The sequence below is a fragment of the Labrus bergylta genome, chromosome 2 (genome assembly GCF_963930695.1).
Source record: "Labrus bergylta chromosome 2, fLabBer1.1, whole genome shotgun sequence".
In the NCBI taxonomy this organism is placed as follows: domain Eukaryota; kingdom Metazoa; phylum Chordata; class Actinopteri; order Labriformes; family Labridae; genus Labrus; species Labrus bergylta.
The window spans coordinates 5,071,402-5,099,243 of record NC_089196.1 but is presented as its reverse complement, the minus strand read 5'-3'; the positions used below and the strand labels follow the sequence as shown (position 1 = coordinate 5,099,243).

Sequence of the window (27,842 nt, the reverse complement as noted above, 5' to 3'; positions counted from 1 at the left end):
TGACGCTGGTGGGAACCTCTTAAAAATGTTGGCAGGATGGTGTTGATCAAAAAATTCACCCCTTCTGCATTTTCTAAAACCCAAATGATGGAAACACTAACCACAGAAATGAAGAATAGAAAAACAACAACCAACAGGTATGTAGGTCAGGTCAGGTCTCACCATGATGTGCCACATTTTGAATAGTGATTTGTTTGGCACCCAGTTTCCATTAGTAAGTCTGTTGAGTTTCTTCAGGTGGACGTCTCTCCTCCTTCACAACCTGTGGAATAGGTTGGCATTGTTAACCTCGTCCAGCAGATGGCGCTAAAAGCTCATTGAATTGTGTCTACGCTGTGTCCTCCAGCAGACTCTCCTCTCGTTACCACTATGAAACGTGCTATTAGGTTCACTTATCAATGATGTTTAATGTAGGATATGTGTGCACTGAAATCTCTTTTTTAGTTAACTATAAAAAGATCAACAAAGAATATAGTAGTAAAAAAATCCCAATCTACTTTTTACACTTCCTAAAAGCCTGCAGACAAGAAATAGACCATGTCTCTTTTAGAGACGCGAAGTAACAGCACTCAAGTAATTCACAGATTTTGGATATTAATCTCTCATGTAACCGAGAGGCTGGAGACAGTTTGAAAAAAGCTATGTTGTAAAATCAAGAACGACATCTTGTTGAAAGGAAAGATGGGTTCTAATTTTATCTTCAGGGTTAAATTATATCAATGAAAGTGAGTTTGCAAATGGCATGAAAGTAATCACTGATCTGTTTCTTAAACATGTAATGTTTATGATGACGTGTGCTGCTCACCGGGATAATTGCAGGTTAAATACCTGAATTGTTTATGCATATTCTGTTCTGTGAAGGGTACAAACAGTGAGGATGTTGAAAAGTAGAAGTATAGTCTATGTATTATTAACGCAATAAAGTAGCCCAAAAGGGGAATTGGAAAATAATGTCTAATCTAAAGACGCTGTGTAAATTATTATTATTATTTGTATTGTTATTATTATGTGTAAATATAAATATACACACAGAGACAGACTCCTCCCATCAGCGGAGGACAGCGGATGACAGATGATGCGCGCTGTGCGCCTGGCTGAAGACGGAGCGCACACTTCCATCCATACACACAGAAAGAGAGAGAGAGAGAGTCAGACTGACGCATATTGGATAATCCCCCCTGTGTGTGAAGAGAATGGAGCTTAAATAGTTGGACTAATTTTTTACCTTATGGACTGAATCCAGTGATTGCCTTTTTGGATTTCTTTGAACTTCACGCGCAGACACTCAAGAGAGAAAATGTGGAGATACACGAACTTGTTCGCGTGTGTGCTGGTTTTGTGTCAGGATGTGTCTTCACAGAGCAAGGTACGTACATGCAAATAAGTCCTATTCACTGTATTTCGCCGTGCATTCATTCATTGTGCTGCACTGAAACAAGGGTTAGCCACTCATTCATGATGAATGTACATCCCAGCCTGTTAACCTCCACTCTTGTCCTGCTCCACCTCACTCCAGTATTTACCTGCTAAACGACCTGCGTTATGGTGCCTGTGCCTCAGACAAATTGCTGACCTGACCAGCACCCAACATTTTCCCCCTGCCAGACCTGGACATTTTCTGTCTAATGTCTGCAGATGGTTCAGGGTTAGGTGTCATTTTTTATGCTTTAAGGGTAATCTTCCCAATGAGGGCTTTTGTGTGACAGGACGAGTAACAATAGGTTCATGTAATGATAGCTCCAGGGTGAGCAGGCCTGATGCCAGCCGAGTGTGGGAGAGATGGCACTCAGTAATATCTGGCTGCTCTTGTTTGTACAGCTGCTGGACTGCAGTAACCCCTCACTCTCCCTCAGCCTAATCCTGCTCTACAATCACACACACAAAGGCACACACACACACCAGAAGACAAAACACATGTACAGTATGCATTATGTATGAAGACCAGATGCACTGTCAAACATGTATGGCCAAGTATGGTGTGTGACTGCTGAACATGTGCTGATACAATCAGAGGTGAAATGAGGAGCAATGCAAAGAGTAGACGCCTCATACAGTAGTGGACCTAGCAGTGATAATAAGTAGTGTTCACAGAAGTGGTTTTAGTATAGCAGTTATGGAATCAGCACATCGTTGTTTTGGTTGCAAAAAAAATATTGTGGAATAATATGTGGTCACAAATGGGAGGGCACTGCCTGGTTGGTGCAATGAAGGGACATCTTAATGTTTCAACTTGTAAAGACATGTTTGACAAAAGTAGTACCAGGCGAACTCTTGTGTTGTTGTTTTGTTGAGCGTGCTCCAGTGCACAAAGCACACTACAAAAATAAATGTTTTATTGTTTGTTTATTAGAACCTGACTGGCACGACCTCATTCAAAACCTTTGGGATCGAGTGCAAACCGGACCAAATCACAAACATCAGTGTTTGACCTCATTAATGCTCTACAGTGTCTGAATGGGAGAAACTCCCTACAGACGGGTTCCAACATCTGCTGGGGGAGCCTGAAACAAGTGGAGGCTGATTTAGTTGGGAATCTCGAGATGTTAAAACAAATCGTTTTATTCCCAATTTTAAATAAATATGTATATTTATGACCTTATTTGATTATGCTTCACATTTGAATATAAAAACCAGAAGGATATTTTATAATTTAACTTATCTATATGTTAAAAAATTGGGGCACTTGGTATCTCATCTGGTACATTTTGTGCCCCATGTAGTTGACGATGTGTCCTTATTGCAGCGGCCCTGTTTTGAGTCCAACTCATAGACTGTATAGAAATATGGATGTCATCTCTGGGACATTGGTTGCTAGAGCGCAACTTTGAAGCCCAGTGAAGGCAGTCACCATGTTGAAAATACTGTCTCAAAGTAACTTGTGATCAATCTAGAGACAGTGAATGTGGTGCAGCTGAGGTAGGCCTTTAGCCTCCTGGCTAACAGCTGTAATTCAGATCAGACACACTGATCTGCCACGCCCCACAGCCATGCCCCTAATCATATTTTTTATGTATTTTTCCTTTCTATGGCGACTGTGGCTCAGTGGTGGAGTATGTCTTTTCTCAACTAGAAGGTCAGGGGCTCTATCCTCTGCACCATCATCCTCATGTCACATGTGTCCTTGGGTAAGACACTAAAGTTGCTCCTGTTGCTTCGCTGGCGGCATGTGAATGTGTTTGAATGGATTAGTTAATATTGATGGACACTTGACATAGCAGCCTCTGCCATCAGGGTGTGAATGTGCAGGTGTGATCTGCGGTGTAAAAGCTCTTTGAATAGTCAAAAGACTAGAAAAGCTTAAGTCCATTTCATTTAAACCAGGTTTTAAACATCTTTTTATTTCTCTTTTTTTTTAATGGGTGTGTATGTGACTTCTAGGGTTTTGCAACCAGCCTCAAGTGGACACTTGAGGGACTGCAGCTTTTGCACTTTTGCTTTCAACTACAGAGGTTGCCTATGATCTTAAACATGTTTAGCTTAACTTTTCTTCTGCTCCATATTAATCTCTATTGTTGTTCAAAATAAACACAAATATGTTCAATAAAACACCCAATAAAGCAGCACTCTGTCTAAAATCTGTGGCTTCTACACTCTTTAGGGGCTGCGGGACATCAGGGGGGCTGCAGGCTGAGCTGTTTACAGGGATAATTGTTCACAAAGTTTCTCCTGGAATACAATTATATTATAAACCTTTTGATTGGAAACCAGTAAAGTATCTAATATTTTTAGGTGGGATTGTGAGCCGAGCTGCTTCTTACGTTAGTTCAGCTGGTTTCTCTGTTAACTTTCAGATGTCTGAAATGTAGATGTAGAGTTAAAAATGACCAGAAAATATTAAATAATGTTGACATGACTTGAGCAGTAAAAAGTAGCCATATGGAAACATTTTAATGTTCGTCTTGTGAGTTAAGACCTGCAGACAAGAAGTTATTTTCCCTTTTACTTTACCAGTATAATAGGCTGTTGCCAACATAACCAATATCAAATGTACAGAGATACCGTTCAGATTATATGAGGGATATATTGATGCATATTTTCACAGACTGGAATTTTTCCCAGTAGTAGTGATATGGGGCATGTCCATAGACTGTTTGGACTGTTTCATCATGTTTTCTGTTCACCAGTACACTATGTTAATCTCTGCTCGGTTGTTGATTTTGCGAATGTGTTTCACTTCAGTAAGCATTGATAAAAAGGCACAAATTGTCATTATAGCCTTGGACTCTGTTGCATCATCGGCCATTTCCGCCTTGTTCATTTACATCATGTCTTGCCTCCTGAGGTACGCTCACTTCCTGGTACACTTCAACAGCCCTTATCTTGATTCTCATGTTCTTAAATTGTTCATTCGGCCTTTATTTGCAGCATTAACACGCCTCTTCTCACAACACCATTACACATCCTGCAGGAACCCACACCCAGCCTCATGGCCACTGGAGACACCCAGTCATAGTCTCTGTAGCCAGGCTGGTTGCACTGGCATTGATGGGAGACAAAGCAGCCTCGGAAAGAGGGCATGAAGGGCACCAGAGGGTGGCGTGGGAACCAGCGTGTGCACCTGCTTCTTGTTTTGGTTGTAAACAAACCAGAGGACAATCAGTCCAAGGTCATATGGGGGCTAGAGAGACGCAGACTGCAGACTGGGATGCTCAGGAAATCAGCCAACAGTCGAGGGAAGGGGCTCCATGATAAATAGTCACTTACAGGCTCTTTACTGTGCTTTGTATGCATGGATGAATGGCACAATGACCATGAAATAACATTTCTCTATGCTGTGTTATGCCAACATGACTTCATTTAATTAGGGAGGCTTGATGAGTGTGTAAACAGTATGAGAGTGCAGACAGTCAGATCTCCCTGTTTGTGGTTAAAACAAAGCTGCCTGCTGTTGGAAATGAGAGTGACTAACACCTCATTTAGCTGAAATACTAATGGCCTTGAAAAAAAAAAAGATTTTGAAAGGGGATGGTTTAATGCTTGCCATCTGACCTAGATGCACAGACATGCACATGGCCAAGGTTTTACACAGTCTGACATCTCTTGGCTTTGATTCAAAAATATCAATATGGATATTATGTTTAAAGGCGTTCTTCTTCACATGAGGAGGACTTCTCACTCCCTCATTCATGAGTTTAACTGTTTTCTTGATCTTTGAACAATTGCAAAGGACACGAGTCTGCACCTGTTAGCTTTACAAAATAGAAGAAAGAAAGAGGTTGTAAAAGTACACAGAATCGAAGCTGGATCCAAAAGGTAACTGGACTTAGTTGAAGGTCTTAAATAAGTAAGAACTGCCCATCTGCACAGCTCATCATGGAGAGGGTGAGAGGAGTTGTCCAGGATGGCTGGTTCCAGACCAACAGCAGAGCGTGCCTTCCTCGCCCGCTTGTTGAGCCTGCTGACGCATGGGATGCAATACACATAATTAATGCATGTGCACTGAAGTGTCATGTGTATGTTATTTCTGATTTGTATGAACATAAATATTTTGATCAAATATTTTATTAATTATGAAACAAAATATTGTAATGCAAATCCTATAATAATATACATCTGTAGATGTAAATGAAATGCAATAACTCAAATGTGCATACGAGCGCTCTTGACTTTTTGTAACTTCTGTTCTTACCTAACAACAAATCCCATTGGGGGATCCCAGAATCTTCTTAAAAAGTTTGTAAGTAGGATTAAAGAACATTAAGAATGATTGGTGAATGAGGCCCAATGTACTGAAAGTAGTGAATATTCACCTTTACCAGATGACTTATTGACCTTTGACCTTGTGTTGGTCACAGATGTTTTATTCATCAGACACCTGTTCACCTCAGGAAAAAGTTTCCGTCTTTTGTTTAATCTTAAAATGTGTTTTCAGGCATGTTCGTGATGTTTCATCTTACAAACCTGATATTTGAAGGCTGGATCAGACGATTTATTTCTGATAGGTTCAGGTTGGAATTGTTCTGAAAATGCATTTGAATTAAAGTATAGATAACGTTTTAAAATGATACATAATAGAGAGACATGTTTGTTAACATGTAGGGGCTGAAAAAAAAGTTAAAGTGAAAAGTTGTCAGAAACTTAAATACTCTCATAAACTTGAAAAATCTATGTTAAGTACATAAATGAAACATTTGTACTTTTGTTGCTTCCATTCTCTCTAGTTTGACATTTGTGAAAATCTGAATACTCACTCAGCTGCTGTGAGTGAACTGAGAAGATGAATAGCACTCTCGTGTTTATACAGTTAATAAGAACCTTCTGCCAGTAGATCCGAATCAACAGGGAAAACAAGAGAAACAGCTACAACAACAAAAACACAAAGTGTACAAACAGAAGTCTGTGGTTTGACGGGGGGGGGGGGGGGTCTTGTTTTGTCTGAGAAAAGACACTTTGTGGAGTCTCTTACTTGTAAACCTCTCAGTGACAACAATTCAGGAGGTCACAGCAACCTGTTGCAAAAACAGAGAAGAACATGCTGGTGAACAGAAAACATAATGTGGCTGTTTCATTACACACATGGAGATTGTACTGGTTGTTCACTACACACTGTCATTGAGAGACATGCTACTCACACATAGGCCCGAAATACATTCATGTACAAGCAGGACCTGTGGACATGCATTAGTGGAGAGATGCAGCTTCACAGGGCTATACTCTTATGGGGTTGCCTTGCTCAAGGGCACCTCAGCAATACTCAGGAAGTTGGCTTGGCACCTCTCCAGCAACCAGAACAACTTCCACACATTGGTCCATACCAGGACCCGCAAACCATCTGGTTCCCAACCCAAGTCCCTACAGACTGAGCTACTGAAGAAGGAGCCACAGGCCAGGCTTTTGCACGGATACCTCCTACATAACGTTGTAATACAACACATGAATGGCTTTATGTAATTATGAAGCCTGCTCAGTTATAAGACAGGCAGACTCCAATGAAATAAAAAAAAAAAGGACTAGCTGTTGGATCAACGTCCGCACATCAGAGAACATGACAGCTACTTTACTGACTTAGTGGCCTATTCTGAGTCATTTTAGTCAGATATAGACAGAACACTCTGGTAATATTAGGCAGCATTTTTGACAAGGCCACACATCTCGACAAAACACCTGTCACAGGATAGAAAGGTCATCAACTCCTCCTACCGTGTTCTCACATCAGTTCACCTCAACTTCACGCAGAAAATATACCAAGGAGCTGGCAGGAAACACTCCAGGTAAAATCGCAGTAAAAAATGACAGCTGTTTGTGTTCATACAAAAACATCAAACTGCATGCCCATCCGAATCATTGAGTGCTGGATGCTAGACAAAGTATAACCAAAGAGAGAAGGAAGACTAAGTCCACACACCAGAAGCTGCTCCACTTTATATGGAATTGAATCATCAGCTTCTGGTGTGCGGACTGAACCGTTTGTGTTCACACATGCTGCTTACCTCAAGTTTTGTGCAGGTATGAAGGCACCATGATTCATGCCCTCTGCAGATATCGTTTTGCAAATAAAGTACCTGCCACCTATGATTAGCATTTGTACTAATATCATTATCAAGTGTAATTTCTGTTGAAGTCTGGTTGCACAACTAATGGACCTTTTTCTGAAAGTTTCAATATTCAAATAATGTCTTCTTAATGAAAGGAGGTCAGAGTCTCTCACTGAGCAGTGCGAGCATTAATAACCTCTGCAGAGAGTAATCGTCTGGAGGAAAGGCATTGGCAACAGCCGCCATTCCACTCGTAGTTGAGGTCGCCATGAAGACACACACTTATAATTGTGATTAATTAGAAGGTGCATCATTGTGCAGACGAATGGATTAGAATAGGAACTGGGTTTGATTATGGAAACAATAATGTGTTATTGTTTTCCGAGGAGTTTCACCCTCATAACAGATTTATTTCATTAAATGAGAAAACATTAAAGGAGTTTTCAGTTCATTGATTGATGACATTTTTTGAATTTCTTAAGACATAGTCCCTATTTTTCACATATTATAGGGTTTATGTAATAAAAAAAAGGTTTGGAATCATGCATGTAAATGACACACACATCGCTCAGCTGAGCTGAGCATTGAGCTTGAACTTTGATGTAAAATAAATGAACATTAGAGTTTGTTTTATTATGCAGTTCATGTAATATTAGATTACACTGACATCTGAAACTGACACAGGTGGATTTGAATAAAAAAAACCACTTTCCACTGTAGATCTCCGGCTGAAGCAGTCTACTGCAGTCATTCTAAAACTTTTTTTATTCCAACCACCTGTGCAGACCCTTGGATATGTGGAGTGCTGATAGCCCAGGTTTAAAAATACAGTAATTCCCTTGACTTTTTTTAAATGGTTCAAGAGGATAAGGGGGTGTTAGTCCTATGAGTGATTCTGCACTGACATGACTGAAAGCAGAGTATCAGGACACATAAACAGACCCAGCAGGAATGTAGATGTGTACCCCCAAAAGCAGCGAGTGCTTGATACACTTTGTGTTGAGCTAATTAACATCCCGGTGCTAATGCCGGTGTTTTTGTTTATAGTCTGAGCCCCCGACCTCCCGTTTCATCTCCAGTCAGACCGAAGGCTTTGATAGAATTTCTCTCTTTGTACCAAGTTAATCTTTACAGTGGCCAAGTAAGACTGTTTATCATAAGCACCGCTAATTAGATTTAAAAAAATCAGGCGGACTCTTTGGACTGGAATGTGGACCGTGCTTTTGGTCTTGAGTGCCCTTGACAGGAGATGATGTGGCTTTTAAAGGGATAGTCGATCCTCAGAGCCACAAGCCTGATGGGCTTAAGACTGATTAGAGCTGGGTTTTTTTGAGTGTTAGATGTGGGAAAATGGTTGAAAAAGCAAAGAGTGGAGGGTTGGATTAGCTGCAGGACATAACAGGAATCACAGCACTAATGTTTGTGTTTGAAGGCTGGAACAGGCAGTGAAATGTTTGAGCTTTGCCACAGGATACCTGCACTGTCTGCCCTTTTCACCACACAGCTGTCGCCGCGATGGCCAGCTGGCAAGAGTACTAAAAAGCAGAGGATATCCTTGTTTATATTGAACTGGGGCTGCAGATATAACAGGCTGGTGCTACTGAAAAAACTGACTTGAACTCTGAGGCTAATGAACGCAGCGGCCATTGTGTAACACGTCTTGTGTTTTTAGCAATCTGGAGCACAACTGGGGTTTCACTTCATCACTGTCAGGGTGTGTTAGCTGTTAAAGGCTGCAGCGGTTGATCTAATAGAGCTCTCTGCGGCGCGCAAGCTCTTTTCCTCCCTTTGTGCAGACATGGGTTCATGCTTGAGCCGTGTTCTTTTTGACCCCGAAACTTGACTGCACTTGAGAGGTCAGCGGCAAAGACTCGGAGCTCAAAGCATGCGTTAAACAGTCCGAACTCTTAATTATTAGCACTCTTAATTGTGTTGCCTGTTCTCACGCTGGTAGGTCAGCTTGGCATGAGACGCTGGACGGTCAGTTGGACATACCAGCACATTCGATTTGACAGGAGGAGGAAGAAGCTGCTTGGAAACGTGGAGTGATTCAGATTTCCTTGATAAGCTGAAGCCAAATCTTTCTCCTGCAGAAAAAGCCTGCTACGATTCAGACCTTTCTTGGCCAGACAACAACCTGAAGCACCAAGAGTAAATCTTGATGGAATTTGTGACTTCTCCAACTCAAAAGCAACTTAAGCTGATGTTGCTATGCAGCAGCCGGAGTTTGACTGGGGTCGAACAATGCAGCTCAGCATGGCCGTAGGCATAGTCTCTAGCTAAAGAAGCTTAATCTGCTAATCCACTCTGTTTTCATGTGGCTGTAGGATTTGTCAACCTGCTGCCTTTTCGCTTGACATGGGTCAGGATTGGCCCGGCTGTGCACACAGGAGTCCTGCCCCGTATCAGACCCCCTCCCAGTGTGTCTGCAGTAATGGAAGGGGAAGCACAAACCCCTTTCACATCTTCCCCCATCAGTCAGCCTGCATTCTTTCACTAATGAGCCCCCCCCCCATCCATCCACCCCACACAACATCTCCACCTCCACTTCCGCCTCCCCATTACCTTCCTCCTGCTGCTGCCCTGCTGAAAGATTTCTTGCATTGTTAAGATTTAAGTAATGTATCACCAACATGACCAAATCACCCCACCACACTCCCACACAATGTGACCACAGGTTGTACTTTTAATGACTTGGATGACTCATAAGTATGTAACTAGTTTACATTGGTTATTTACAGAAGGGCTGCACAACATATAACAATTACATAAAGTTGTATTTTTGCAATATGAGCAATCAGAAACAAACATGTTGAAAAAGTCTGAATTGATCGCCATTAATCAGATCCATTATTTTATGTAAACAGCAAGTGCTTAAAGGCACAGCATATAGATTCGGCCACCAGGGGGCTCTCAATCAACACAATAACAAAAGATGACGTAGAGGCTTGCGAGGAATCATGGGAGTGATTCTCTCTGCTTCTACCGCCCCCACACACATGAAAACGAACTCTGGGTAGACCGCTGTCTAGATGAACGGGCGAAACAGAGAATATGTTTACTGACGAGCTAACGTTTCCAAGCATAATTTACATGACGTTTTTTATCACAGCAGCACATACAGCAACAGTACGGCAGCTTTCAGAAGCAGCTCCCGCCCAAAAAATATATAACATATGTTTCATCCATTCTAAATTATTTTAAATATTTGAATGTAAACATTCTAATTAAATTCTACATTGTACATTTAATCACTCAGCATGTATTTCACCTTTTGAACAGAGACAGAACAGTCTTTCTTTCTCACCCTTTTGATGCAGATCAATGAAGCTAAACTAGCTTTTAGCTTCCCTCTGTTTACATTGGTATTATATTATTGAACAATGTTATCGCACATCCTATCTTTTTCTAATATTGTGCAGGCCCTTTGTACCTATTCATTTATGAAGGTTACATAACTTATATAGCGAAAGGGAAAAAGATAATGACTTTTGGTTTCACTCAGAAATCAAACTCTAGTCTTCTGGATTAGAGTCTCATTTTATTGAAAATACCTTTATTCAGATAAATCAGCTGTTAGCTTTGACAGGCTGTTTGGACACAGTCATTTCAAACCATTTTAAAATGATTTTAAGTCTCTTGATCTAATTAATCTAATTAACACCTCGCTGCCGTCTCACCATCCATACACAAACATGTCATAAAGTCTTGGAAGGTAAATTCTTGTGTTAGAGCCATCTCTTCTGCCAGTTTACACACATCTCTCATAGGAAGAGAGGGGAGTGTGAGCTCGGGCTGCCATGCATCGCTTCCTGTTTATTAAGTAAGCCATGACCGTGGCCCTGCCAAAGCTCTGTCATCATACATGGCAGCCAAAGGCCAGCTGGAGGTGTAGAAGTCTTTGTGAGTTATGTTTGTCTCTGAGGCTTTCCTCTGAGTCACACCGGCTAACATTCAAAAGAGGGGAAGCATGTGGTTATTCTTTGGGATCACTTTCCTTCCCTTTGCTTTGGTTTCCTACAATAAAAAGATTTATTATTCATGGAAGAGGTGAGACAAATGGAAACGATGACTGAAAGAGGTCGGCATTGTGAAAGGAGAAACAGCACACCTCAGCATGTACGGATAAAAACTTCAAAAACAATCTCTTGGGTTTGGATAATTATACGGTGAGATCCAGAACATGCAGGTGTTCTGATCCTGCTCAGCCCTGAAACGTATTGTTCACATTGTAGAGACAAGAAACATTTCCCTCTTATTCAGTTAAAATAAATAAAAAAGGGATTATAATGACGAGACTAAAAGGACTGAAAATACCTTTGAAAACTGAAAGATTCCCATCCTGTCTTTCAGATCTTTGGGGAGACAGAGCCTGTCCGGATGACCTCAGAGGGCTCGGACTGCCGCTGTAAGTGCATCATGCGTCCTCTAAGTAAGGACGCCTGCCTGCGGCTGCGGAGCGGCAGTGTACGTGTGGAGGATTTCTACACGGTGGAGACGGTCAGTTCTGGATCTGACTGTAAGTGCTCCTGCACGGCCCCGCCCTCCTCTCTCAACCCCTGTGAGAACGAGTGGAAGATGGAGAAGCTGAAAAAACAGGCCCCTGAGCTACTGAAGGTGAGCAAAAAGGGACTTAAAGCCAACGTAGAAAACGTATATAATCATAGCATCTTTCAAATTTTATTATAATTAGATGCATGTTCGCAGAGTCCATCTGCAGAGCTGGGCTCACGATCATTCATCAGTTAAATGTTAATTATTGGCTGAATTCACTTCAGCAAACCCGGGTCAGCTGACCTCATTTGCTCCTGACTCTCCAAGGAGATGAGACCTTTGACCCTGTTCTCCATTTTTTCAACTGACACATTTGTATCATGTGTAATGCAGCCACGGAGGAGAGAGAGAAAGTCCCGTTTCTACTCGGGCTCTCATTGGCTATAGTAGCCTAGAACAGTGAAGGTCCTGATTGGTCAAATGAGGTGTCAATCGAAAGGTCAGAGTGCATAAAGACTACAGTTGAACAGTGGCAGACATTTTGAAGCAATCTATGGATTTTTTGTGGATCAGTTAAATATTAACAGAATTAGCTGAATCCCCATGCTTGGGGTACCCCCCTGTGTGCAGCCCCCATGCCCTGACGTTTCTCAATTAGTGCATGTGCAGGTTCTGTAAAACCCCGATTTCCAGCTCAAGATTAATAAAGTATATGAAACGCCTACATATAAGAACTTAAGTGCCAATCATCATGGCTTTCAAAAAGTTTTTCAGGGCTACAACACTTTAAATCCAACAGAATATAATAGCATAGGCGATTATAGAGTCTGTTGGTGCCCTAGGCAAAGATTAATTGGGGGCCCCTCCAACCACCATTATGTTGCCAGCTGTGTCCTGACGCTCTTCCTCTTTCTTTTTTCACTCCCTGACAGATCATTCCTCTTCATTTTCCTTTAGTGACTTTCATTGACGAACTTTGTTTTTCACAGGAATAATGCATGAGATGCTAAGCAGGGCAATAATAGTGAGAGCTGTCAGATGGGGGCCCCCTTAGGGAGGTTTCCTACTGTCATTGCAAAATTTGCACATTTTGCGCTACTGCTGCGGTTTCAAGTTTGTCAGCTCTCAGGGGCCCCCCTACTGGTCTGGTGCCCCAAGCAGGTGCCTGACTTGCCTGTTGACAAGCAGCGCCGCTGTATATTAGCATGGTCAAGTTTTTCGCCTTAAGCTTAATCTGCAGACATACCGATGAAAAATACTTGATCATATTAAAGAAAAACATCATTAAAATACCGCAGCTGTGCATTAGTGTACATTATGTTCTTGCACTAAGTCATGCATGAGATACTGTCATTTCTTTTTGCATTCCTGATTGTTATCCATTGATAAGCAATGAATTCAGATTTTTTTTTTTCATGTAAAAAGTCTTGATGAGTTTGAGTTCTTGATAATTCATGCATCTTGGGGCATCAGTAGCCTAGTGGTTAGTGTGTGTTCCCCCATGTACTGTGGCTCCAACCAGAGGCTTCTTTGCCTCATGTCGTATCATCCCTCTTGCTCTCCCTGACTTCCAACTATATCCACTATCTCCAGAATAAAGGCAGAAAAAAGCCAGAAAAAAGATAAATCAGTCATCCTTGGGCACTAGTAGCCTAGCGAGAAGTGTGAGCGCCCCATGTACGGAGGCTATGGTCCTCCAAGCGGGCAGCCCGGGTTCAAATCCAACCCATGTCCCCTTTGCCCCGTATCACCCCCCTCTCTCTCTCTCTCTGTCTCTCTCCCTGATTTCCAACTATATCCACTTTCCTATCTCCAAAATAAAAGCATATAAAAAGCCAAAAAAGATCATTCATGCATCCTTTCGATAACATGTTATCAAACCACACAAAAACAACTATTAATGAGAAAATCTGAAAGATCCTGGGGAATTGAAAAACCTTTATATCAGTGCTGCAGTAAAATAAGCTAAATTTAATCATCTATAATTCATATATATGAATAAGTTTAAAAACTGGAAATGCATTACAAGTTTTGTACTGTAAAGATATAGAATATGAAAAGAATAAAAGACAGAAGGATACCTGATAATGCAATAATGCTGAAACATTAAAAACACAACAGAACATGAGAGTGTTGGAAAAGGCGATCGGTTTAACAAAGAGTCCCGGCAGTTTTAACAGCATTAACAGATTGTTCTTCAACTCTCTGTGACCTTTAGTTTCATGTCATCTGACGTCTAATGCTGACACGTTAGAACGTCTTTGCACAGACCTAAAGCACACTTTTATTTCTTACAGACATGCGAAGCACGCTATGCACCATGTGAAACAAAAGGCAGATGTTTGATCTGACTCCACTTAAAAAATATGGATTAACCCAAGAAATCTCTGAGGGACACAATTTTATTCAAGAGGGAAGGCATAAATGAGTTAAGAGCGAGAGCAAGAGCACTCGCTGATAGAGTACGGACGTCAATATTGGAAATCACAGCACATTTTTCAAAGGGCACTTAAGCGTATTACTGCAGCTGAACAGAGGCTCATAAAACTGACAGGTTTGTATTCAGTGGAAAGTGAATAACAAGTTCTTCTCCTTTTATGGCTTTAATGATCAGCTGCAATCTATGGTGGACCTCCTCGAGGGAACCCTTTACAGCATGGATCTAATGAAAGTCCACTCCTACATCAACAAGGTGGTGTCTCAGATGAACACACTAGAAGAGGTACTCAATCAACCACGACTACAATGCATGTACTTCCACATATCATTGTTGTTAAAGGATTGCCTTTTGGTCATACGATGGATAGTGTTAACTGCTTTAAAAAATGATGTTATCTTGCAGACAATCAAGACAAACCTCACACGAGATAATGAGTTTGTTCGGGACAGTATGACGAGCCTCACCAACCAGTTCAAAAGATACGAGAACTACTCCAACGTCATGATGAGCATCAAGAAGGAGATCTCCAGCCTCAGCCTGCAGCTGCTCCAGAAAGACTCAGCCGAGAGCAAAGCTCAGGTTAGAAGAAACACGGTCTGTGGTTTTGTACACATGTGAAAGAACAATCTGATTGAAATACAGAAAATGCATCTTTTCTTTATTATTTTCATGTATTGTATTAATGCATTATTAAGATAATGTTTTTTTACCACTAAATATTCTAAGAATTGTTATAATGATGAACTGTATGGACACACTCACACAGGAATAATTACAAGATAAGGTTCAAATCTGGCAACAACTGAAAGTCTTTTTGAGGTACCACAGGGTTAAAAATACAGGAAAAAAAGATTGAAAAGTAAGGCGGGTGATCTGACTCCAGATTGAAAAGTAAATGAATATAGCTAAAGGGAATGGTAATAAGATGAAATGTTTTATGTCACATGGTGCATATTACCTTTGACTCATCGTTTGAGGTGTCTAAGTGAAATGAGCCATTCAAAGGTGCCTGTTGTTATTTTCCATCACTGCTGCTGCAGGCAGACACTGTGGAGGCTTTACTACAGTGCAACAAAAGGGACAAAATAGAGTGTGATTAATGGGATTGATCTCATCAGGATAAACACATTGACGCTGACAGCCCTACTGATAATATTAGTTATGCTAATATTTGTTCATATAGAACATAGGGAATCATTATCAACAGGGATGGTATACAACCTATAAAAATCTAAAATGTAAAAAACTATCTTTGTTGGCAGGACACTAATGACGAGAAAACCAAGGAGGCTGTAAAAACACCCAACAAAAAGAGCCCCGGAGCCAAACCCCAATCCAAGCCGCCCAAAGAAAAGGTCATAAAGCCCAAGAAAGAGGTCGTTAAACCTGGGAAACCGGTTAAGCCTGACCCGACGGCCAAAGCCAAGGTGGTTGGCCACCAGCCTGGCGTGGTGCGGGGCATCACATACTACAAGGCAACAAAGCCCGATGAAGATGAGCACAGAGGAGGTGAGTGATTGCAGCTTGGCCAGGGAAATCTCCCGGCAGCCCACAGTGCTCATAGGAAGCCACCCGGTTTGGGCTTAAAAAAACATTGTGCTTGCACTTTAGCTGAAGATGCACTCCCATCTGTGTGCGATCATGTGTTCCTGATCCACTGTTGAGGTTGAAAATGATTCAAATTAGTTCCTCAGCAATCTGATCAGGATCAGCCAGCTGTTAGAGTCATTCAGCCAAAGTTAAGATCCCTATTATCTGGGTTTAGTTTCCCTATGGGGGCTTATGGGACAATGTTGTTTCACACAAGTGTGAGATAAGGCAGTGATTGTGTTGCAGACTTAACACTGGAGCGCAAAGCAATAGAAAGGGAATCAATCACCGTGGGGCACACAAGATCCCCTCAATACAAGATTTATTCCAGTGTTGTTTTAAACACAGCTGGTCTAGTCAGCGCCGGATTGGATAGCTGGTGCTCATTTAGCAAGCAGGAAATCCAAGTCTTTTATGACAAAATACATGGAGCTGATGGAATGCTGTCTCAATGGAGCGCTGCCATGTCCATGACATGCCTCAGCTTCACTCTTCACAACAATGTGTGGGGACCCTCACCAATGCAGAGAAAACATTTCCTGACTCCTTCCAATCCTCTTTAAGTCTAGTTGAGTGAATAGGTATGCTGTGTTTGCCCAGGGCACACGCACAATGCTGTCAGACCGTGTGTTCTGCCATGTACGTGACCTTCAGCGAGCCCAGCCGCCCTTGTCAAATCACTGTAACCATTCAGCTGCATTTCCATAATCTCTGGCAAAGAGGAGGATGCTGAAACCTTTATTCATCCAGTGAACGATGATACGACTCCTGACATGCCTTTCTTCAAATTTAGTTCCAGTGACACACTTTTCACTGGGACCTGCCCAGCGTAACCACGGTTCAAGCCCTCTAAGAAGCTTTTCTATTGGAGAAAACTTGATACAGTGCCCTTGAGGGAAGTCTTCCATAAGAGGTTACATGGTGAAGTGCCTTCTGAGGCCCCGTGTCCATCTAGTGTTTTATTTGAGTGCCTTTTTCAAAGAGGAGAGAGCGTTCGCAGCAGAAAGAGGCCATCTGGAGAAAAGCTCAGCGCCCTGTATCTTTTTTCCCAACACTCCACCTTTTTTGTGCAGTCGCTCAGAGTGCTCAAGTTGAAAATCTTTCAACTTTTCAAAAAAGGGGCTGTTGATGTCACCGGCGCTCTTTTCTAAATGTATGATATTCTCCAAAGTTTAGCTGCCTACGGATCGTGTCTTGTACCCACATCCCTTTAGCTCTGTATCTGAACGGGAACTAAATCTAAATTTACAGTAAAAAGTACAAGAGCTGTGTCGGTCATACAGCGCCATTGTCAGCAGACGGTTGTCATAGAGACAGCGCACAAACGCTTCATGCAAGTAATACTGAGCGTACAGCCAGCGCGTTTCTGCCCGGAAAAAACACAGGGCCTAAGGCAGTGTTTCTCAACCTCATTTTTTTTTATCTCTGAAAAGCTGAGCCCCCCTCGGACCCACTCAAAACAATGGTACATTGCTGTCAAAAATTAACATACATTTTAATTTGTTTCAATGACAAATGTCTCTTCTTTTGGTTTAAACAACATTTATTCTCTCAACATCCCAACAGAAAAGGCCTACATAAAGTTGTTCTTTTCAAAAGACATTTGTATATTCATACTGTAATTGTGTTATCATGATCCTAGTTACGAGTGCAAATCTAATTTTGACAACCTCAGAGCAGACAAAGCCTCGCACCCCACTCTGAGATCTTTGGCACCAACTCTAGGGGGGCTCAGATCCCTGGTTGCGAACTAATGTCCTGAGGTACCCTCCCACTGGAGAAGATGTTGTAAAGTGCCCTCCAGTGTGACCTTTCAGTGATGGAAATGTAAGAAAGTGCCCGTCATGTGCACTTCTATTGGAGAAGAACGTAGTCAGGTGCTTTTTTAAATCACCCTGTGTGGTGCCTGTCAAGTGGAGTAAAATGTGATGATGAACACTTACATGGTGACATTCCAGTAGAGATGATATGATATGCAGGATGCAGGGTGCAGAGTGCCTTTAAAATCAGGCTATCCTATGCAAGAAAAGCATCTGTCCACTGGTGACACATTATTTGTCTTGCTCGTGCCCTTCACACATCCAGTGTCCATCATTGAGCCTTGACATGACTTAATCATTCAAAAAGCTGATATTTTCCACTTAAATATTTATTTAATTATCATCATGATTTAAAGGGGACTTTGATCTGTATAGTAGTGACGCAACAAAATTGGTACAATTTGATGTCCATCTGCTTTTCCAAACAACAGTGTCATTTAAAATTTACGAGTGCTTAATCTGTATTATAATAGAAACAAACAAAGAAACAAAATCAGTACAATATGCATTACATCTGCTTTTCAAAACAAAGATGTCTTTTAACGATTAGCTGATGGCCTCTTTAATGTTCTCAGCACATAGAGCCAATAGTACACCAAATCAGAAATATAATGTTTTTTACTGATTTAAAATGTATCATACATTTTAATCTAGTTACAATTTAAAGCTTCTCAATCCCTTCTAAACATAACTTTAGAGCTTTCTTATATCTCCATGCTGTTAAAAAGCACCATTATTCTTTGGTTTGTCCGGCCCTCATCGGGCCCATATGTTCAGAGTATGTGTGTCAGGAAGATGCAGTGCTTTGAACCACTGATGTAATATCCCCACATCTGTCTGGCAGCACAGGACGTCGGAGTATGAGGACCAGAAGGGGAGAAGACTCTTTCTCCTCTTAAGTTGTATTTGAGTGAGCCTGCCGTCTGTTTTTACAACAACCACAAGAGACTTTTGAAGTGTGAAACCAGAGCGCACAAGACGCAAGCATCTGACTAATTCAGGCTGTAAATTAAAAAGGAATTTTCATATGAAGTTTTTAACTGACTGAGTGCTTAAGGCTTTGATCATGATTCAAACTAATTTGTGAATAAAGTTAGCTGTCTATCAGTCTGAAGGCAGAACCACTTGTGTTTTTTATCTGAGGTTATTGGAAACATGAAAGAAGACTTGATGGTGCTACACTTCTAAATAATACACAGAAGAAAGTGAAGTACTAGCATTCATGGACTGTCAATGAAATTACAGAAAAACCAGATGGCCTTGTAGCTACTTGGCCTGCACTGACACCAATTACATACAGTGACAGAGAAAACTGTCTTTTTGGGTTGTTGCCCAATTGTTGTTGGAACATTTGTCTGATAAGGGGTTGCACCTCTTCAGAACGCATTTGTCTGATGATGTAGCCTGGATGTAGCCTTTTGGGAGCAACAGCAAATTTTAGTGGGCTTCTGGTGCAGAGGTTATTCTGGCTTAAATGCCATTTTCCATGTGGGGTTCATTGTTAAGAGCACAACTCGAAAACGTGGATGCAGATGTCAGTTTAAGAGAAATTACTATAAAGCTAACGTCTCATGATAATCAATTGGTTCTGGGATTGCATGACAGCTTTGCTTTTGAATTGTCCCTTCACACAGCTGGATCATACCACCAAAATGTAACCATCACTTACAAGAACAAAATACAGCTTTACATCAACTGCTTCCCTCTACTACCACTCATCCCAAACATTGCCTAGCCAATCTCTACCATCGGCTGTGTTTTGAATGTAAACTAGCTTTGTAGAATTTTGTATCTGTTCTGCATCTCTTACTCTGTTTCCTCCACTCCACTCCGCTCCCTCCCAGACCAGCCTGCAAAAACATACACAGTCCATCACATTGCAGACAACCAGGCAGAGGATGGAGGAGCTGAAATGGTCCTCGAGGCCATGGATGCCACTGCAGCTGAACCCGTTGCCACCGAAGTCCCCACCACAACCACTACCACCACCACCACCACAAGGAGCACCACAACTGCCACCACGACAACTGCACCGACAACTATCACCACACAAGGCGCATCAGCACCCGAAAGACCAGCTCCAACTATTTTGCTAATGCTTGACAACTCCAACAACAACAGTCGTCCCACACTGCACCGAGCAGGTACGTGATAAATACCCCTCTGTGGATAAGCTCAGTATTTGGTTCCATGTCTGCCATCGCAGAGGCACATTTCGCAGCAGAACAACGTGTAGAGCCTGCCAAGAAGTGTTGGAGTGTGAAATCGATTTAAGCTGATGTGAATGCGAGTCTTTCTAGCCAAGGCATTTTTGGCAAGTTTTTTGTTTGTTTGTTTGTTTCTTCCAGGAAAGATCCTTAACTGTGAAGGGACCCTGGCATCCATCGAGCAGCCAGAGAAGCAGCACAGTTATGGACGCAATGAGGGAGCCTGGATGAAGGACCCCCTGGCTAAAGACTCCAAGATCTACGTCACTAACTACTACTACGGCAACAACTTGGTGGAATTCCGCAACCTGGACAACTTCAAGCAAGGTGGGCCTTACCTTGGTCTTTTGACATTGCCTTAGTCATCGACTTTATCCAGACCAATTTAAGTGTGAAGGAGGAGGTTATAAGGAGTCCCATCACAGATAAACTCCTCAAAAAAAGTTTGGAAACGTTATTTCGGTCACTTATTTCGCCTCTTTAATAATACTAATTGGTGTTGTATTTTATATCGTTGGAAAGCCTGATTAGTCACCTTTACAATGAGGTATAACTTGTAAGGATCGTGCATTCGTGGAATGTGTAACACAGCTAAACGTGTGGGTAGAGCCCTAAAAAAATGTGCCAAAATCCCCTGCAATGGGGCGCTGATGGTGCAGTGGTTAGTGCGCGCGCCCCATGTATGGAGGCTGTGGTCCTTAAAGCGTGCGGCCCAGGTTCAAATCCAGCCTGTGGCTCCTTTCCCGCATGTCATTCCCCACTCTCTCTCTCCCTGATTTCCATCTCTATCCACTGTCCTATCTCTCCATTAAAGGCACAAAAAGCCCAAAAATAAATCTTTAAAATTTAAAAAAAAAAAAAAAAACCTGCAATGTTCATCTGTTGGTATTCACTCCTGTTGCCAGGAGTGAATACCAATTGCTGCCAGGTGTGTGCCAGTTACGGGTGTATGGCTGACACTTAATTGACAGCACTTGTGGGATCATCTTGGGCATGCTGTTCATGCCAGAGTGACCAACACAACCACGCTGGTTGACCTTCAACAACTCCTGGTTGAGGGATGGGATGCCATCCCACAGCAAAATGTGACCAGGCTGGTGACCAGCATGAGGAGGAGGGGCCAAGATGTTGTGGCCTCGTATGGATCATCCACACGCTACTGAGGTCCCTGACAGTGTAAAATGTATAATGTGTAAAAAACTTGTTACTGTGGGAGAGTGCAATCATCAATTCCCCCAAGCAACTCAAAACAGGAGTGAACACCAACAGAAGAACATTGCAGGGGATTTTGGCACATTTTTTTAGGGCGCTACCCACACGTTTAGCTGTTTTGCTCAATTCACGAATGCACGATCCTTACAAGTTATACCTCGTTGTAAAGGTGACTAATCAGGCTTTCCAATGATATAAAATACAACACCAATTAGTATTATTAAAGTGGCAAAATAATTGACCAAAATAATGTTTCCAAACTTTTTTTGAGGAGTTTACTTATGGCAGTTACAAAATTATTAGTTCAACAAGTAAACAAATAAAGGCTGCAAATTAATCCAGTTCCAGCATTTCCCCTTGAACAAATGTGTTTTTTTATGGCTTGAAGTTACCAAGGCTCGGCCTCCAGCCCCGCCACAGAGCATCCAGGAGATACATTTTATCATCTATCTTTCTAAGATTCCTCTAATCTGTGTTTTTGTATTTTCTCGTGTTCTCTTTGCCGTTCTTTTTCATGTGTAACATTGGCACCAGAAATAAAATAAAGAAATTTCTTTGTGTGGGCCATGTGGTACTGTAGGTAGTACCAGCATTGTGACTACCCGGTTAGCTAGCATAAACAGAGTATGGATCTGTTGTTTTGGTTGCGATGGCAACTAAGTGCCATGTAGTAGGTTCTGTAATTCATCAGTTGGGCATAGGGGCATAACTGGGATGGGGGGTGTCTTCACTGAGACCTTGTCCTTTTTTAGGGCGCAAGTATCTTCTGTTTATTTCAAATGTGAAACTGCATTATTCAACGTTTTCAATCATGCCAAGGGGATGAAGTGGCCTTTCTGATCCAGAGTTTAAATGTCTTTTATATAGCATGAAGACACATTAAACACAGCTTCAAAGGAGGTTTCATTTCAGTGTCAACACATTAATATATACCCTTACTTTCACCTGATATCTTTCAACTTAGTACTCTACAATCTTTCAAACATATTTCTCTAACTTCATCACCTTGATCCAGTGATGGAGCTGTGTGTTTTCTCTCATAACATCATTGACATTGATTCATGTTGATTATCCTATGAGCTCTGTGAGACTGATGAGATCTGAGGAATGTAGGTTTGGGTTGTTTCACGGCTCCATTGGGTGGGAAAATCAACTCCTTCCTCATCCAAATCAACTGAGGAATTGGATTACACTCTCTAAGAGAGTTAAGATGATCTCCCCTCACAGGACTCGGCTTGTTGATCTAGATGTGTTTGGACAATGGGCTTTCTAAATGCACTTACATGTGAGGCATCCTGCAGTGTGGTGAGCTCACAGCTGTGTGCGGATGACTAGGTATTTGGAGTTGCAGTGATGCCCGCTGCGCCCTGACATGTGCTCTGGTCTTTCCTTTGAACTGGGCACAGCAGAGAGGGATTAGGAGTGTGGGCTGGACTTTGGGGATGTGGATGGAGAGGGGGTGCTCTACAGCCCGTTGTTTTTGTCCTTCACTGGGCTTTCCATTTATTATCATTATCTAAATCGCACTTCCTGAGGTTGGAGGTTAGGACAGCAGATAGGATGTGATTAGAAAGTGACACCTACAGTACACAACGTGTTTGCTCAGGAATGAACTGCTAAAAAAAACTGTGTCATTCTCACATGAAGGCAGTGTGTTCACAGTCTGGCTTTGTAAAAACATTGACATTGGCTCTTTGAAGGGCATAATATCAGCAAAGCACCCACACTGTTGGATGTATCCCACTCATCATAACTAAAAGATACTATATAGATAAGCACAACATCACAGTAGATGGATCTTGAGCATTAAAGGGGTTTCCTTTATGCTGCTATAATAACCAGCTAGCTACATGAATCAATCAATTAAATCAATCTATAACAAATGTTATCACAGGACACTTTACAAAAGGAGCAGGTCTAGACCGTAGTCTTTGTTATATTATTTACAGAGACCCAACATGAATCTACCATGAGCACATCACTTGGCAGCTTTACATAAAACTGCATACCAAAAACTGTAGCACACTACATACTCAATATGACATCATACTGACTATAATTTATATGAAAGTATGTGATTTTGTACACAGCAAGTGTATCAGAACTGCATCTTTCTGGGAAGTCCAAATTAATCAAATAAATCCAAATATGTTGTTTGCCTAGCTGTTTGTACAGGAATACCTGGATTTTGTTCGATGCCCTATGCATTCTTGGCATATATTTCAGTCCTAAAATGTGTCCGTATGGGACTTTTTCCTTTAGCTGACATGGAATGACAAGACTTTTTGGATATATCTAATCACATTCTTGCCTTTGTTGGAGCTACACTGTGCTTATTAGCCAATTAGAATAGAGTATTAGCCCCTCTTTAAAACACAAACAGATATAGCTAACATATTCTTGTTTCTTGTAGGACGATGGAGCAACCTCTTCAAACTGCCCTACAACTGGATTGGCACAGGACATGTGGTTTATAACGGAGCCTTCTACTACAACAGAGCCTTCACCAAAAACATCATCAAGTATGACCTGAGGATGCGATATGTGGCTGCCTGGACTCTGCTGCATGACGTGGTTTACGAGGACACCACCCCCTGGAAATGGAGGGGCCACTCAGACATTGACTTTGCAGTGGATGAAAGCGGCCTGTGGGTTATCTACCCTTCTATGGACTACGATTACAACCAACAGGAAGTGATTGTCATCAGTAAACTGGATCCTGGAGACCTGTCATTGAAAAAGGACACAACCTGGAGGACAGGTCTCAAGCGGAACTCCTACGGGAACTGCTTCATCATCTGTGGTGTCTTGTACGCTGTTGATGTGTATAACCAAAAGGAAGGTGAGGTGAACTATGCTTATGACACCCATACCAACACTGAAGCCATCCCACGCCTGCCCTTCACCAATGACTACTCCTTCACCACCCAGATTGACTACAATCCCAAGGAGAAGGTTCTGTACGCCTGGGACAATGGCCATCAGCTCACTTATCAAGTGAACTTTCTTGAACAGTGAGGTACAGATACACTACAGATATGCTCCGAGTAGGTCTGCCGGTATGGCACCTAAAGTAAAAGAACATACTCAGACTTGACAGCCTAGAAGCAGCCATATTGGACTCAACAGGACAAAGGATGAACCTACACCAGCCTTCCACAACCAATGCGTGCTATTTAAACAACTGACCTCACCGAGTACTGCTCATACATACATTTAAATGTGTTATGGGATGTGACTGTACAATTTGTCTAGAAAGGACAGCAGACGGTAAAAACAATCTCACAGGTTGAGTCAAACTTCATGAAAGAAGAAGCAGAACTTAGGGATGCAGAGAGATTTCTTTGTTCATTAATATTGTTGGCCAACTAGCCAACATATTGATAGCTATTAAAAGTTAGTGTCAAATGGAAAAGATATATTTAACATCCGTTGTTGATTTCTGTCAGGGCACTCTGAAGCTTGCGTTTTGGATTTTTCTCTTAATATCATATTAGTAGTTTTTTAAACCAGAAAGATCATCGAGTCAAAAAAACAACTAACCCCCAATCCAGAAAAGGGTGTTAGACATCAAAACACTAATAAAAGTGAGTGAATGCAAAGTACAACTTCAGTGCTATACTGGAATCTGTGCTCTATTTTAAGTTCTATTGCTCTATTTGGTTTGTACTCTTAAGTCCTAAGTAACGATGACCTCACTAGCTAGACTTCTGGTTAATGTAGCACAGCTAGCATTTGCGAGAATCATTAGGTTTTCACATTTTGGATTCCCTCCTTTTTAATCTTTTGCCTTTTAAATCGACACAGCTTGTAATATTTGGCTCCGCTCCCAACATTTAACTCAGCCAATAAAGCCCTGTTTCCACCAAGTGGTCAGGTTTGGTTCAGTACGGTTTGGTACCGTAAACCCCAATCTTGTTTGCGTTTCAACAGCCAACCGGATCCTTACACATCACTAAATCACAGCGGCGCAACATAGTGTAAACTAAATTCGGCAAAGAAGAAGAATGTGACACAGTAAATAATTGATCAATGATTCCTAGGAAAGTCTGCATATCCGAGGTCGTCCATGGGGCGGTGCTATGCACCGACAGTGGAAACGCCAATAAATGTGTACCAAACTGAACTAGACTACTTGGTGGAAACGGGGTTTAAGATTATTTCTGCTTGCAGAGTAATTCTCTTTTTGAGAAATATTTGTAAACTCAAGTATCCGCTTTTGTTTCACTTGCTCATCTATACTCCATCCTATCACCAAGCACTTTGATCATGAATCTGCATTCATTATTATTCCGGCCTCATGATGCTTGCCTGTTTCTGTACCACTGATAAACTCGGAGGGATTTGTAGAGGGATGTAAAATAAACTCCAAAAAACAATAGTACACACCTTTCTATGCTCAATATTTTATATTTACCTGAATTCATTGACCATACCATATACCCTTTTTCCTCATTTTCATGCTTCTTGTAAAGTTTCTTTGTTGTTGTATAAAGTATTCAGCTTTTGTTTTGTTAATAGCATTTGCATAACCACTAAATGTGTTGTAATTCTTGAGTATTTGAACACTTTAACCTTTGGAAATAGAAATGAAAAACGGGATAAGTCATGCTAATACAAAAAACTACCCTGTATCATTAGCCATGCTTTTTTCAGTAAGGAACATTATAAATCATGGATCTCATTATTTTGATAATTACTGAGAGTAATGTGTAAGACACTTTTTGGAAAGGGCTACCTTGCCCAAGACCAGGTCATGAGTAAGACCAAGACTAGTGTCAGTCCAAGAAAGTCTGTAACACCAACAGTAAAATAGAAAACATGAGTATGATTATTCTTAAAGATCCAGAATCCCATTAATACATTTAGCTTAGTAGCATTAGCTGCTTTAGCTTCCTCCACCTTCACCTCTTTTACTGCCGTATATAGTTGTCTTTACAGTATGTTTGTGTACATTAGTTTACCTTGACAAATTTCTTGGTGTTGGGATTTTCCTTTGTTCTCTATGAGCAAACAAATTAAAACAAAGTCTAGCTGATACCAGCTTCACTGTCTTTAATTGGCTAAATGTACATTAGCTACATAGCTTTTTGTCCTATCTCATTATTGTTTAACAAAAGTTACTGGTTCCACTTAAAGTGGAACAGATGCATCAATTCACAGAAATAATTTTATAAATCAGACATATTGGTCATGCGATTTAGTGATGTTTAACATTTGTGATCCTGACATAGCAGCAAGAGTTCTGTTTGTCTGTGATCAAGACAAGACCAAGTAAAAATGGAATCGACTCAAAGACGTAAGCTTTAAGACACATGAGGTAACTCTTAGAGCAATTTATACGATGTTTTGGTCTTGCACACCATTCAGGATTTACAGTTATATTATTAAGCTTGTTCACAAATAATCAGGAGTGTTTTGTTTATTCATAACTGTTTTCTGATTTCAATAAAAGTTATTTGTGAAGTTCAAATAAAACTCATGAAATGTAACAACACTTGAAAGCAGCTGTGTCCGTGTTATGAAATAAAATTTCCAGTGTAAAAGTGTGTTGTGAGTTTTATAACTCAGCCCCCTATGTCCCAATAGATGCCAGGGGATAGCCGTACTCGCCTTGCACTTCTCATGTTGACGGGATAATGAACAGAAACAACTTCTGATTTCTGGATAACAAAGCTCTCATGAGCTGTGTTTAGTTCTGGTGCAAAGGTCACCATGCTCTGCTTAATTTCAATCTCAAAGTACACAAAAAGGAGCAGCCGGGGTCATGGTAACAAGGGCATGGCTGCCTGATTTCTTGGCTGTGGATTTGAAAATCTTGGACTTCAGATCCAAGTCGTGCAATTCTGGAGGGAGACATTGAAAGAGCAGAATGGTGGGTGTGGTAGGTCCTCGAATGTGGTCCTCATTTAGGGGAAGTAACTCCCCACTTCTATTTAAAGAAGCACTGTGTTCACTTCGTTCCATTTGACACCCAGATAATGATGTTCATTAATGAGTGCAAGGCAAGGCCGTAAGTCTTACGAGGGCCACACTAATGGTGTGTTCAATCATGAACTCTGTCACGAAATGTTGACATGTTGTTGTAATGGAACAATGATGTCCACGCTAGCTGTGGTGATGAACACTGACAATTCACATGACCTATGCTGCTTCAGTCTCAGGGCCTCATGGTGAACACAAAGGCTGTCCTGTTGCTAAATCAGCGCTCAACTTGATCCTGTTCACATCAGCAGGGCCTCTTCTTTATCACCAGCATCATGTACCATCATGTCCTCATGGGGCCTGGATGTAAAGCCTTTGTCCCTACATTATATGCCACTGTGAAGCCAGGAACTGCACTGTTGAGCCATATCATTAATGTTCAAGAGGTCATTGGTTTAACATAGGAAAAGGCTCATGTCCAGACAACCAAAGCAGCAAGGATACATTGGATTAGTCTGTACGTCCGTCTACATGCACCGTTAAGTCGAGCTACGGTTGTAGCTCTGATTAGGACATTGAAATGGAATACTGTCTTTCTCCTGGTATACAAGCACCGAGGGAGAATCGTTTAATGGGCAAACAAATGTCTGACTTTTAACTAGTTACTTCTGACCTTCTT

The 27,842-nt window shown here is 41.5% G+C and overlaps 1 protein-coding gene across 1 annotated transcript; it reads left to right on the top strand.

Moving 5' to 3' along the window:
• The first annotated feature begins 1,097 nt into the window (after positions 1-1,097).
• LOC109992750 (olfactomedin-like protein 2A) lies at positions 1,098-26,784 on the top strand. Its single transcript, XM_020645491.3, has 8 exons — positions 1,098-1,366; positions 11,829-12,092; positions 14,584-14,691; positions 14,812-14,988; positions 15,672-15,918; positions 19,664-19,963; positions 20,168-20,353; positions 23,652-26,784. The coding sequence occupies exons 1-8, from the start codon at positions 1,298-1,300 to the stop codon at positions 24,254-24,256; spliced, it is 1,956 nt and encodes a 651-aa protein (XP_020501147.1). The 5' UTR covers positions 1,098-1,297; the 3' UTR covers positions 24,257-26,784.
• Positions 26,785-27,842: the final 1,058 nt, after the last annotated feature.